Source organism: Labrus bergylta, chromosome 9 (genome assembly GCF_963930695.1).
Source record: "Labrus bergylta chromosome 9, fLabBer1.1, whole genome shotgun sequence".
Taxonomy (NCBI): domain Eukaryota; kingdom Metazoa; phylum Chordata; class Actinopteri; order Labriformes; family Labridae; genus Labrus; species Labrus bergylta.
The window spans coordinates 28,025,880-28,040,155 of NC_089203.1; the positions used below are offsets into that span (position 1 = coordinate 28,025,880).

The 14,276-nt window shown below is 41.7% G+C and overlaps 1 protein-coding gene across 2 annotated transcripts in view; it reads left to right on the forward strand.

The window, feature by feature from the left end:
* fstl5 (follistatin-like 5) overlaps positions 1-14,276 on the forward strand; it is a 211,458-nt gene that overhangs the window by 139,234 nt on the left and 57,948 nt on the right. Inside the window, exons 7-9 of one of the 2 annotated variants that reach the window (XM_020648482.3) lie at positions 1,959-2,125; positions 6,601-6,612; positions 11,311-11,431. In XM_020648482.3, coding sequence (XP_020504138.1) covers positions 1,959-2,125; positions 6,601-6,612; positions 11,311-11,431 — 300 coding nt within the window. The remainder of the gene's footprint in view (positions 1-1,958; positions 2,126-6,600; positions 6,613-11,310; positions 11,432-14,276) is intronic. The other variant, XM_029280169.2, reaches the window with a different exon arrangement.

Here is a 14,276-nt window from a genome sequence, read left to right on the forward strand (position 1 = left end):
GGGTCACCATTTAAGATAACGTAGGAGGAAGCTGGAGTACTCAGAGGGAACCCACACATGCTCGGGGAGAACATGCAGACTCCACACAGAGATGCTCCTGTCAGACGGGGATTCAAACCAGGAACCTCCTCGCTGTGAGGCAACAGCGCTAACCACAGCACCATGTCAAGCTATTAATAGAGATAATTTGATGATGTGGACGTGCAACTACCGTCAAAAAACAGTTCATTTTTATTTAAATAAGAAGTTTGTAAAAATAATACAACAATACTTAAATAATTAAAACCAAAAGAAAGAGTTGGGTTCATGAAGTGTTTGCACTATAGTCATCCCAAATCACCCCAGAGCTGGATCAGACTCTCCACTGACAGTATAATCTCCTACAGTTAGAGTTCTGCTCCACTTAGAAGGAAAGTCTGTTATTAATCCTGTAATTTTGAGGAGATTTGGCGGGGGTTTATTCGGGGGGTTTCTCCAGGCCAAACGACAGATTACGAGTCTTAACTCTACAAGCTTCCTGTTGAAATGAAGAAGTTTGAGTTCTCTCTCTCTCACGGCTCTCAGTGTGAATGGCCTGGATCAAAGAGGCCCGTAAGTTCACACAGCTCAAAGACACAACGAGTGGAGCAAACGAGCTAGAAGGTTTAAAAAAAAAAAAAAAAAAGCATTCAGAAGCCGATTGGTATGGGGCCATCGGAGTCCTGCTGTAATTGAAGGTGCTCTCATCCTTATTCTCGGGGCTGTGGCGACCGAAACACTGTCTGCTGGACCTGCTCTTTCATTAGGTTTTTGTATTTCATGCCCTTAGGAGCAGAACAAATTGAGTCTGTGTTTCCTTTTGCTCCGTTGCTCATTACCCAAGAGAAAGATTAAAATCGCATTCTCTCACAGGCCATGTTACGCAACACAGCAGGAGAATTAGTGAGGGGTGTGCATTCTGTCTCGACAAAAACACCAACCATAGCCATGCTGACCTCAGAACCCACCCTGGCTTCCCCTTTGTGGCCCTATTTACTTTCAATTATGGGTAGAAAAATTAACCACAGAGAATGTATCCCCATCTTGTAACCACCAAAAGCATGCTCTATGCTGGTGTTGCAGAATTACAGAATCAAGCAAAGCAGTGAGTCGGGTCGAAGTCTAGGCTTGTGTTTCCGTGGGGAACCTCGCTGGCAGTGCAAAGCTTATTTTTTACCATGTCTCTTTCATCAGTAAAGGTGCACTCCTGGGCTTTTACGGGCTACGTGGAGAGCCTAGCTTGCTTGTTTAATACTCTCAAAGCAGCGAGCATGTTTAAAAATATTCCAGCTTCTAGTTACAAAGCAGCACGCTTACACCAGCAGAACCGCCACCTCCCAGATGTGTCTGTTTTTGTGCTGCTGGCAAAAAAAAGAAGAAAAAAAAAGAAAGGTGCAGATTGGTGGACCCGGGGTCCTCAGAGAGACCAGCAGAGGAAGCAGGACTTTCATTATTGTATCATTACATAAATTATGCAAAGGATTTACAGAACATTTAACCTAATCTATTCCCATTACTTTGCAAATTGCAATAATTGTGCTGCCTCAGTGCATCTTTAGCTAAAAACAAAACATCTGCCTCTATAGATATGGCAGAACAGCAGCTAATTGAGACACTCTGTATTGTGCATTGTTGTTTTTCAGGCTTCATTAAGTGAAAATGTGCCGAGGAAGAAAAAAAACAAAACATGAAATCTTGCATCTTGAAGTATCTCAGTGAGTTTATCTGAATTACGAGCTGTTACAAGAAAGGAAAGTCCTTCAATATGCAAACATAAAGTGAACCTTGACTCTCTCAAATTAAAAGTTTTACACAGAACTTTAATTGCTGCTACTTATTTACTCCTCAGTTTCATAAAATGTCTCCAAACTCCAAAAAAACCAAAACATCAGTCCCCCGTCAGACGATGCATCTAACGTTGTGTTTTTCTTCCTCAACAGATGTGTACCTGCTCAGCCTTCCAGATGACCAGAGAGTGAGCGTCACCACGGTAACAGTGGGCCAAAGCGCCGTGATGACATGTGCCATCACCGGGGAGCGGAGGCCGCCAATATTGTGGAAGAGAAACCATCAATACCTGAACTCCTTGAACCTGGATGACATCAATGTAAGAGCTGGCTGTCATCACTCTCGCTCTGATTTATTGTGTATGGAGAGATAGATGGTGAGATAAGACGGATAGGTAGGTAGCGGACATATATAAACATGGATAGGCAGATCAATATAGAATCAGGATTAATAGTTAAATAGCTGTGACACGAGCAGAGAGCAGGTCTGATTATCGTGTCTTCACGTTGGGAAGCATCATCAATTCTTAACGACGCAAGCTGCAAAACTCCAGATCATTTCAACCTATATTTATACCATGTCATATTCCGACTTTATTTTTTATTTTTTTTGGCAGCCGCTCAGATTGTCAACACATTTTATTTGACTGTTGGCGCTGGCTTTGTATTGTAGGTCTGACAGTAATCCAGGATGTCAGTTTGTGTTCCTGGTGTCTGTGTTCAGAGACTCGCTTGGAGGGACAGGGATTTCAGACAAAAGGAAAGAAGATGAAGGGGGGGATTCCAAAGGGGTTCAGCCCTTGAGGAAGGACCTACTTTTACAGCTCTGTGAAAAGACTGTACGCCATGTGTATGTCTATGCGCGTGTGTGTGTGTGTGTGTGTGTGTGTGTGTGTGTGTGTGTGTGTTTGTGTTAATCTGTGAGCGCGGCCCCAGACAGCCCGCTGTGTCACTTTCATCCACATCAAAAAAAGGAAGAAGGACACTTAGGTTGACGAGGTGCACAGAAGGCAAGACGCTTTCTCCTTCCCCCTTTTTTCATCTGCGCGTGTCACCGCTGACCGAGATGAGTGTGATACTGCTGTGCATAATTAAGTCAACACTGTCGCAGTAGATAAAGGGAGACCCAGCGAAGCCGCTAATGTAACATTAAATGTTGATGACCCTTAAAATGAGTAAGAGGCGGCCAGCTGTCGCCAGTCATCCTTGGCACCATCAACTGGCTTCTAAACTAGCACACTGGTTCTGGTTTCCCCACGATGTCGGGGATGCACATTAAGAGCGGCGTCGACATCATGAGGTGATTTTCAGGCCGTGCACATGAGAGCTGTACAGCTTTACCCACCATTTGCGTATTTTTTTTTTTGGCAATTTTTTGCTATTTTTTTTTCTCCCAGCTCCAAAAGAAGATGTATGAAAGTACTGGGAGTGAGAGAAAAAGAAATGTCAAGTCAGATTATTTCTTTAAAGAAAACCGCTCTGAATATCTTTCAGAGGATTTGTGGAAGAAAAAGAAAAAGAGAGAGGTGTGAGGTCCTGCAAGGTCAAAGTAGTCTTTTGATCTGTCTTTCTTTTTATTCTTCTTTCCAGGAACTGTTTTGTTCTTTTCCTTTTTTTTTTTTTGCAGAAACAATAAAACATAAATGTGTTTCTTCTTTGATAATTGCCTGAAGACACACAGTAAGAGTTCAGCGTCCCGACCGAGGTGTGGTCTTTGTCTACACTTCACACAGTCATCACTTTCCTGCATGGTGACTAATATGCAGATCCTTCACAGGCCCTTTTTTTTTCTTTTCACATATCCGAGCAGAGATGAAAGATTCTGCTGTCAAATGCTTTTCAGTGTTTCCATTGTAGCAGCTAAAAAGTCAACAAATAAAGCTTTGAGTGAAGTGCATCAATGGCTGGAATAATGGCCGCAGATAGAGCAAGGATATGAAAGTGTCTGACTTTTTTTTGGGCAACTTTTTTAAATATAACATCTCCTTTGCAGTCTCTGTTTTTCAGCTTAATGAGGGATCGGAAAGGAGAACATCCTGTGTTCAAAAGCCCGGCCTTTTGTGCTTTCCAACCATCAAACACCTGGACAAGTCGTAAAAATTAGATTTCACTCTGAAGAAGCTTAACGTCATGGAGGGAAGAGAGCGGAAAAAAAAAGGGTGCAACAAAGTCTGCATTTTAATTAACCCTGGAACACTTTTCCACTCTCAGGCTCTGTGTATGAACCAGGTTTAATGTTTTTTTGCACTAAAAGAGTCTTCCTCTGTCTCTGTGGTGCACACAGCATGTCAGGCTGCAGCTTCATGAAGTGAGTCTGAGTTGGGACTTAAACTGCCTCTTCAGACCGAGAGAACTTGCTGTTCTTTAGCCCTGGAGGTCTACGACTGTCAGATGTCTAACATACCCAGAGTTTACAACCCCTGCTGGTGCACAAAATACTTCCCGAGCATCTGCACCAACACAGCGAATCAGCTCGAGTATCGACATGTCTCTTGTGACTCATCAGGAAAAAAAGATGTGCAAAACCACGCTGCATCAAGAGAAAACTAACCGGTGGGGGAACACATCAACTGCGGCTTAATCCAGATTTATTTTTGGCTCTCAGACATCCAGTCAATCATGTGTTGCTCCTTCCAGAGAGGAGAATGGATTTTTCTCTGCACCTGGCATCCTCCGACTCGTTCTAAATTGCCTTGCAGACAATTCCTGCATAATTGCTGGCTGTTAATATTTGTGAGTATCCACTGCCAGCCTTAATTAGAGTCATATTCCTGTGAGCACACACGGGAGCTTTATGAATTCCGATCTCGCCGGCCTTCCCAGTTTAGAACGGGGTTGATTTTTTTGAAAATTTGTCGACGCTCACACTTAGTGGATCGGCATTAATCCCCATGGGTGCGCTTGTATCCCGGAGTTCAATGGAGCCTCTCTAAATTTTTGACAAAGCAGCTTACTGTAATTCCATGAAGTTGACAGTTGCTGGCTATTGCATCATCATCTAAGGCTGTCAGTATTTCAATCCTCCCTGAGTGGCCGAGCCAAAGACACAGTCGGGTTTGCTGTATGTGTGTGTGTGTGTGTGTGTGCCTGACTGTTAATGTTAGCGTCTTGGGATGGTGATTCTGCAGTCCCAGCACAGAAGATGAAAAAATGCACTTTTTGTAATTCTTTAAAAAGTTTAGGAAATCAACCTCTTCAAGAAATATTTCTCAGCTGCTTTTTTTTTTTTTTTTTTTTTTGGTGTAACATGTCCTACTTGCAAAGTCAATTTGCAAGGTCACAGCAAAAGTATTTCACATTTAGCACAAAATCCTGGAAAGACGTTGAATTAATAAGAATCGAAAGAGTTTTGAAGACTGCTGCTTCAAACAAAACTCAACGATATGAGGCAGGAAGCCGTGCAATCTGCGCTCTGTTTCCTTTTCCTGCTTTCTTATCTCGTCCGTCAGAAAAAGGTGTTTTATCTCCCTCACTGCTTTGAAGCTTTACTCCATTCAGTCTCACATTACCTCTGTATTGTCCACATGTACCCAGTGGCGATTCTAGAGTCTGTTGGGGCCTTAGCCAAAATTGTATATGGGGCCCCTCCAACCGCAGCGTTCATCCCCATCATGTCTTCCAGTGTCCTGCAGCTTATTCCTCTTCCTCCCTTTTTTCACTCTCAGACAGATAATTCTTTAAAGGCTTTCTATGTGATTTTTCACACTTAAATATAATAGAAATCAAGTATATCCTCTGAAAATAACTCTGTGAGTCATGACTGTCTACAATGGGTGTAACACCCGAGTCCCACTGTCTCTGATGTTTTCAGAGTTTTCAGAATCCTATCTTCTCTTTGTTTACATCGCCCGGACGGTCGGCTGACTCCTCCCCTCGTGTATAAAAGTTGTTTAATTGAGGGACTAGAGAAAAGAAGAATAACATACTGTACTCACTGCTTAACTGTGTTTCTAGATCACGCTCATTTCAGGTAAATTTACATGCAGTGTGAAGATACCAGCAGAATAAAGATCACTAGCATCAGCATGCTAACACAACAATGCAGCACGAGTTGTTTTGGTTTCATGCTGGTGCTCAAGGGCGACATCTGCTGGATCAAAGAAATCGCATATAAAGCCTTTAAGTGACTTCATTGAAGCGCTTTGTGTTTTAACAGTAATGATTCTTGAGATGCTTAGCAGGGCAACAAGAGGGAGTGATGTCAGATGGGGCCCCTTTAGGGATGTTTCCTACTGTCATTACAAGAATTTCTAGATTTAAGCCACCGCCATTTTTTAAAGTTGGTCAGCCCTCAGGGGCCCCTTACTGGCCTGAGGTCCCGACCAGTATCCTGCCCTGCCTGTTGACAAGCAGCGCCTCTGCATGTCATGTAACATTGAATGTATCGTCATCATTTCAAATATCTACATTCAGTTTTGATCATTGTGCACCACCACCAGCGCTGGAATTTGTATTCTCTCTCTGCTGCTGTTCCCAGAGGAGGGATAAATGAAGCGCTGCATCTTTGGAAGGCAGATAACACATAAATCTTACTGAATCACCGTGGTCACTTTGAATACATCTTCATCTCCTATCAAGAGGGTGTTGTTGGCGTATTAATAATGTGGTCAGGGAGTCTGCAGACACACTGTGAGATTATTAAGTTGGATCTACAACGAGGAGAATACTTAAAACATAGATGAATCTGTGATCACGTCATCTGAAGTGTCACTTGACTGATTTTGTTTTTCTTCCCCTTTGCTGCTTTAAATGAATTAACCTCATCAATGTTTGACCTGTTTTCTCTCCCCAACAGATCCCAACCCAGGTAGGCTGTTTTTATGTATTTACTCATTTATGTTTGTCTCGACAGACGGACATGCCTTCACTTTTTTTTTATTCATGTTTCATTCATAAAAATCCCACAAAGCTAACGAGGTGCCTACAGCAGACGCACGGTGCTGTAATCAGGATATGCACAGGTTAAAATCGTGTAATAAGATGAGTATTATGTTTTTATTCTCCTGCGGATAAAAACAAATTGAATGCATATTAACACATACACTTATGAGAACAAAGCATTAAAGGTCAGGGTCGAGATATATCGTAAACAAACCTATGAAAAGACGATTCCAAGCTTGATCCAAAGGCAGCTGGACTTGGTTAAAGATCTTGAAGACTTTTCACCTCTCTTCCTCCAAAAGGCTTCTTCAGTTCTGAACTCTCAAGTGGACGGAACTATTTCAGAGGAGAGGTGAAACATCTTCAAGATCTTCAACCAAGTCCAGTTAACTTTGGATCAAGCTTTGAATTCACACCATGACCAGGATGACTGAGAACCTACACAGACAACAAAATCAACGATGTGTTCATCTCACACAGCTGTGAGCCAGTCTGCAGCTCTCTGACTCAAAGCCTCTACTTCCTGTTCAGTATATCAATCATTGGCGTATATAGAGGATATACTGATTATATACTGAATATATACTGATTGCTAAAAAACACTCTGAATAGTTCCCTTTTAACAGCTTAGAAGGAAACAAACAAAACAACAATCGGCTAGGTTTGTGGTCATGAAGAAACATTATTTTATACTGCGCAGTGTTGTGGCTCATTCAGCTCGTTAAGGAGGTCTGTGATGCAGAAAAGACGAGATATCAGAGGATCAATATTTTGTTCTTTTTCCTTCTTCCCCTGGAATTTATTAAAAGAGAAAAGCATAAAATGACTCTTTATCCTGTAAGGTTTTTTACAATTTACAAACTTAAAGGGTCGGCTGTGGCTCAGTGAGTCTGCCATCTCTGAATCGGACAGTCTGGGGTTCGATCCCAAGCTCCTGCAGCCACATGTTGACGTGTCCGCAAATGTGTATGAAAAGGATTAATTCACACTGATGGACACTTTTAGATAGCAGCCTCTGCCATCGGTGGCTTCACCACTTAAAAAGATAAAGATGTTATTGGGAGCACAGTTTGTTCTTTTGTTGATTGAAATGGAAACATGACGTAAGGAATGTGAAAATATTCTGTGTGAGTTGAGAATTGAAAAGCTTTTTCATTCCTAAAAAAACATTTAAATAATACGAGTCTCTGGGAGTTTGGAGCACATATTTATCCACTTTAGATCTGCAGTCTTTACAGTACTTTACCGTACCTTTCTACTGTTACAAATGCATTAAGATAGTTTGTTCTTCTATGGCATGATACTATCAAATGATCGACTCTGAAATGTCCACCTAACTCTGTTTATGGCAGCAGTAGCTCAGTCTTTAGGGACTTAGAATGGGAACCAGAGGGTCGCCGGTTCAAGTACTGGTGCAGATCAAAGTATGGAAAGCTTCCAGAGGTTCCAGGTCACAGATCCTGCTGAGGTGGCCTTGAGCAAGACACCATGGGTCCCGTGTTTAATTTGGGACTTCTGTGTTTAGTAGCATGTGTCTCAATCAAGAGTGTAAAAAAAGAATTAATAGGGGACTAATGCAGTATGTAAAGAAAAAGAAGTACCCATGTTACTCCAGGTATTCTTACAAACATGAACAAGTTATCTTGGCCATGTTTGTGAGGTTCCAGTTCTGAGGTTTGTGGATGCTGCAGGGTTACTTCTGAAACTATTTTACCTTGATAACATTGAAGTGTAGGTAGGACTTGTTGTTTGCAGTAGACATCTAAAAACATTGGCACACAAAAACCGAAACTAGCAGTCTGACTCTATACCCCTGAAGGAAAGTGAGAAAATGTGATTGTAGTAATTTAGTGAAGCAGCTCTTTTACCATCAAGCTGCCCTCTATTTTTAGTTGTGTTGACCTAAAATGGTTTAATTTGAGAGAAGCAAGTTCCTCTGACTCTGAGTTCACACCGCAGGCTATTTTCACCCTGCATGTTGTTGTGCTCCTTTTCACAAAGTTTCATAAGGCCAGCCTGCAAACTTCTCCAGTACGGGTTTTCTGAAATGCCTCGTCACTTAGCTGAGAGGTTAGCTGTCCAATGCGGTGGCTCTTTAGGTGTCCTTTTCAGAGGTGACCTGTCACTGGCAGCTTTATTAATTATAGTTTCTTGAGGGCTGTGGCCTATTTGTAAATCCACCTCTACCTGCCCTTGTCTCCCTTCACACGCCGGCTTGCCGCGTCTGCAGAGAGCTGGGTGCTGCTGGGTGCCGCTGATAGCCGTGGTGAGGGTGGTGAGGTGAGGTGGAGGAATCATGTCGACAGCCTCCGCCGAGGCTCGTTCCACCCCCCTGAGTTTCATTTCTTCCCCCCCATTCATTTTTCATTTAAGAAGGTGACACAATATGCTCTCAGCCCGAGGGGCCAAAACGCACCATCGATTTCCCCTCATATTGTGAAGCTCTGATGCTTCACTCAGCCCGCGCCCGTTACCGAGCTCGCAGGTTAGATCGGAGCATACCAGGACGAACTGATAAACACACAGTACGCCTGTAAACACAATGGCGCCTGCTTTTTACACATTTACAGAGAGGCTGAATGCCAAGAAGAAAACAGCCAGCGAAGAGTTGTTGGAAATGTTAAAAGCTTTTTAATGAGGGAAGACTCTCGTCCTGCTGTGAACTCTTCTGACAGAGGACTAGTAATCAGGGCTGAGCTGTTCTTTTCAGTAAAAGATTGGTGTGTTCTGTTGTGAGACGAAAGGAGCACAGGGGCAGAGTCGTGGACAATCTGAAGATCAAAAGTTCACAGCACTAAGAAGATACCCGGATAATTCTTTAATGCATGGCAGCGATCAGGGGTGAACACGTTTTGACACACGGCCTTCATCAAGTCAGAGGGTGCTGGGAAAAAAAAAAGGCTGCTGGAGAGCTGCTGTGCAATCAAAAGTGGTGAAAAATCGACTATGATACGCATTATTTTAACTCCAAGTGTCTCTGCAGATTCATTTAATATTAGTTTAATTTAAGTTGATTTGTTGTATTGTCTGTTACTAAATAATTGAAGATATATTTTGAGGTTTTTTCCTGAAATTACGAATCAAAATGTAATCTTAAAGATCAGTATTATTTTGGACATTTGTTCTGAAATGTTTGAAAAAAAAATCTGCTTAATGATGATTAATATTCCAGCGCCTACAAATTGCATATTATTTTGATAAACTACCAGGTATTGAAAAATTAGTATTGCATCCCAAAACACCAGAGCAGTGGATGTTAGGGGCAGGTACATTTAATTAATTAACCATTATTTGTATTTGTATGGCGCCAATTTACAACAAATGTTCTCTTGGGACACTTTACAGAAAGAGCAGGTCCAGACCGAACTCTTTATTATATTATTTATAGACCAAATGTTAATCCACTATGAGCTCAACATTTGGCAACATTAAGCAAAGTAACAGCCTTAAAGGTGCGGTATGGAGTTTTGATAAAGAAAGTGAAAGTTGGAGAAATTGCGGACATGTTGCTGCAGGATCTGGGGATCGAACCCTCAACCTTCCAGTTGAAAGACGACCAACTCTACCAATGAGTTTAAGAGAAGCACATTCAATAAGAATTATTAAACACTTAGCATTAATCGTGTGTTTGATTGGTCAGTTCTTATTTTAGTAAGCAGAGTATATGAAAGGAATACTGCAGGGCGACGTCAAACCTGCAGCTACTCCTGCACAACTCTTCCTGGTAAATGTACTTAAGGAATAAATTACTTCAGTTGGCAATGTTTTCCATTTCCACTGATTTGGCATCCACACAAAACATGATGAAGACACAATAATAGAAGAAAAAAAAAACTCATTACAATGACTTGTCAAGATGGCATGCTTTGGCTCTTTACCGGGACGATTCATCCCCGTGGCAACACCGTCGCTGGTCTCATTAGCTTTGGGGGGCTTCTTTATGTTTCACAGCTGAATCATTTATTCTCTCTCTCCATTCCTTCCGTGCGTTCTCTGGCTTAATTGTCACAACACAGCATGAATTAATCATGTTTCAGTTCGCTCCACATACGTTAACTTCATGGATAGGTTTGGTGTAATCACATTTTTTGTTTTGCTTTAAATAGGCCTCCGGAGAATGGAAACGTGCAACATGTTCTGTGTATTTGTTGGAGCAGCATGCCGACCATCAACTCACACTTTTGTTAAATATGTCGCTGTTTTTGTATTCAATTCTATGTAATTTTTATGCTTTTCAGTTATGGCCTAGGTCCTTTTCCATCAGATCACTTTCCTCTGAGTGGAAAAAAAGACGAAGCAGAAAACTATTCTTCTTACCATTGTCATTTATTTTTGTTTGCTTTGGCTCCAATTGCCTTTAACTTCTGACTGAAGATTGATGGACGTTGCTCCACAAAGTGCCTTTTTTGTACGATTGTCATATTTTCATTTTCCTTTGCGATGAATGTTTGTCGTCTCATCTGCACTCTGCAGGTTTTGTTGCATCCTGATTGGCACACACTTCATTTCCAGCTACAGCCGCCTTCAACTCTCACCGCTGCACTGCCAGAAAAAAAAAAAAAAAAAACAGAACTTTCTTAAATGCATCATTTTAAACTTTGTTTTCTCCTCCTCTCTTTGGTAGGACTTTGGAGACGACGGCTCACTTTACATCACCAAGGTGACCACGACGCACATGGGCAACTACACCTGTCATGCTGATGGATATGCCAAACTTTTTCAGACCCACACTCTCCAAGTGAATGGTAAGATGACACCACATATGAAAAGAAATTGTCTTAGTAAGTATTTCCAAAAGTGTCATTCCCTAGCAACACTCCCCACAGTCTCTTTGGATCTCTTACAAACAGTAGTATAAAGAGGTAAACTGTGTGACACCCAAGCACCAACCTCTGGTGTTGAGGCGCGCCGGTTTGGCTCAGTTGGTGGTGCAGGCCCTCCATGTACTGAGACATGGCAACAAAAAGAGAAGTTAATTTTAAGTATGTCCTTGTTTTTAATGACCAAAGATTTCAAGTAAATATCTGCACACTCTCTAAATTGCACAAATGCAATGGCAACAATGTTCAACCTCTGCTCTCTGTCTCTTTGTGAGAGATGACAAAATAACTTTTGCATATTTTTGAGATGCTTACAGGAAGTGAGAAATGTCTATTTGATTGTTTGCCGACATGTGAATAAGAATGGACCACTGCTGCTTTCTCTGACAGCTTTGGGTTCAAATATGAAGATCTTTAGTTTTCTGGTTATGGTTCTTTTAGATTCTACTGATCATGAAAAAAATATGAAACAAGATTGTAGACCTAAAAAAACAGCTATAGTGTCTATGTGTATTTATAAACCTTTAGACTTTATAATACCTTATAGCAACAGTCCACTTCTTACCATAATGGCTTGTAACTCAACACCAGATGGGATTCTGATGTAACCCCAGACCGAGATAAGTTTAGAAAGCATCCCACTGTTCTTCCTCTGCTTGTTTATGTGTGGCTGTATGCTCGGTCAGGTCTGCCTCTATCCTCTTGTCATATAGTCAGCCGTGCACAGGGCCTGATGTTGGTCTCAATTCATTTATGTTAACAAATCGAGGCGAAGGAAGAGACTATGGTGAAAATCTTCAGGGATTGTCAGACACTGTCAATCACTGTCTGCGCTGAAATACTTTTATCTCCCCTCCTTTCACTCCCAATCTCTGTGACCTTGACACCTTTCCTCTGACAAGGTCGATTTATCTTAGATTTGCCCTCTAGAGACTGACAACCACTCAGAAATAACAAATGCACACCTATAACTGTGACACGGGCAACATTTTATATTAATAATGACTTTTTCTCAGTCATGTTAATTTAGCCAAAAAGAGTGACAAATTAAAAAATCTAAATCTTATTCTCTATTGTATTTTATGTTATGATTTATTTACCACCATTTAAGATCCATATACAGTACATCACATCCATTTTAATGAACACCTGTGCTTTAACCCATGTCCACCTAGCGCTTTCTTCTGAGCGCCATGATCTTTTTTCAATTTCTTCAACGAGGAGAGAGCATGAGCAGCTGCTGCCTGGACAAAAAGTCCACAGCGTAATTGTTCTGAGTGCTCCGTTTATTTTGGGTGGCCGCTCTGAGTGATCAATTTGAAATCTTTAACTTTTCAAAAGGGGTTGGCGCTGTTTTCGATATTCCCAAAATATATATACCAAAATAACAGAGTGTTGGTCATATAGCGGCCATTGTCGACGGACTGTTGTCATAGAGACAGGACGGACATGCATCACTTTTCTTCTCAGCGCTTCATGCAAGCGCTCCTGAGTTCACAGTCAGCGCTTTTCTGAAGGCTAGGTGGACACGGGGCCTATGTAAGCCATGGTACCAATTTCCAGTAAAGAGTTTTATATTCCACTTCAAGCTAATTGGTTTTGAAAAGTCGTGAGTGTGTGAACGCGCCTCATGATTGCTGAAACAGAGACGGCCTGCGGAGGGCAAAGGTGTAGAGGCTGCGCTGAGATTGAGTTTGTGTGAATGAGCCTGTTTCCTTCTCCTAATGAGACGAATGTGCATAAACCACAATGTGCCAGAAAGGAAGCTTCATGTATTAGTCACATTTGACAGACAGTTTGGTTCATTATCATTCTTCTGAAAGATCACTTCAAGGTTAATTGCAATAATACACAGGTCTCATTATACCCAGTATTGTGTTTATGGAAACAGAAAGAACCCCATGAGAGCGATTACTTTTGTCCGTAATTGATACTGAAACTTGCAGATGACCTTTTTTACTGCAGACAATGAATTCCATATTCTTGGTCGGGGCTCAAGTCTCCGAGGAGCGGCTATTATCCTGCCGTGACTACTGACGATTTCTAAAAACTCAATTAAGAAACAGCTGAGAGAGAGGGTAGCTCTGGGAAAGTGGATTCAGAACGCTGTCCATCACTCTGAGGCCGCATGAGAACGACAAGATATACAGCATGTGGAGTTTCATTTAGAGCTGATGCAATTTAGACAGAAGGTGCTTTTAGAGGAACTTTGTGATTTCCCCGTGAAGCAGGCACAGCCGGATCCTTTTTCCTGAATGATCCTCCACTCACTGCACAAGCTGTACTGTCAGCCTGTTCAATGTGTGGAGGATCATTCAGGAGGTTTGATGCTAACACTTCCTTATAGACAGTCTCTTTGATTTGTGCTGAAATCTCGATGAAGAAGACGCCGTAATGCTAGACTTTTACCCTCAAAAAATGTCCATTTCATTGTGATTATTCGCTACCCTCAGTTACGTTGTCTCCTCTTATGTTTTTATCTGAAGCTCTTTCTTTGTTGCTGTGACCCTGCTTTACCCACAGGAATCAATAGAGCTGCATCTAATTTGTACTGTGGCTGCAAACTTTGGGCCGCTCTCCCAGCCACTTTAGTAGAAAACAAATCGTTTTTTTTTTTTTTTTAGGGGGTTAAATTAATGGAAGTCTGAGTCGAATCACCAAGTACACCAACCACTCCTGCCACTGGGAAAACACATTTAGTTTTCCAACCCCCGGATAAGCTGCACTCATTTTGAAAACCTAATTTGAAATCTAAGTATTTCTGATGGGT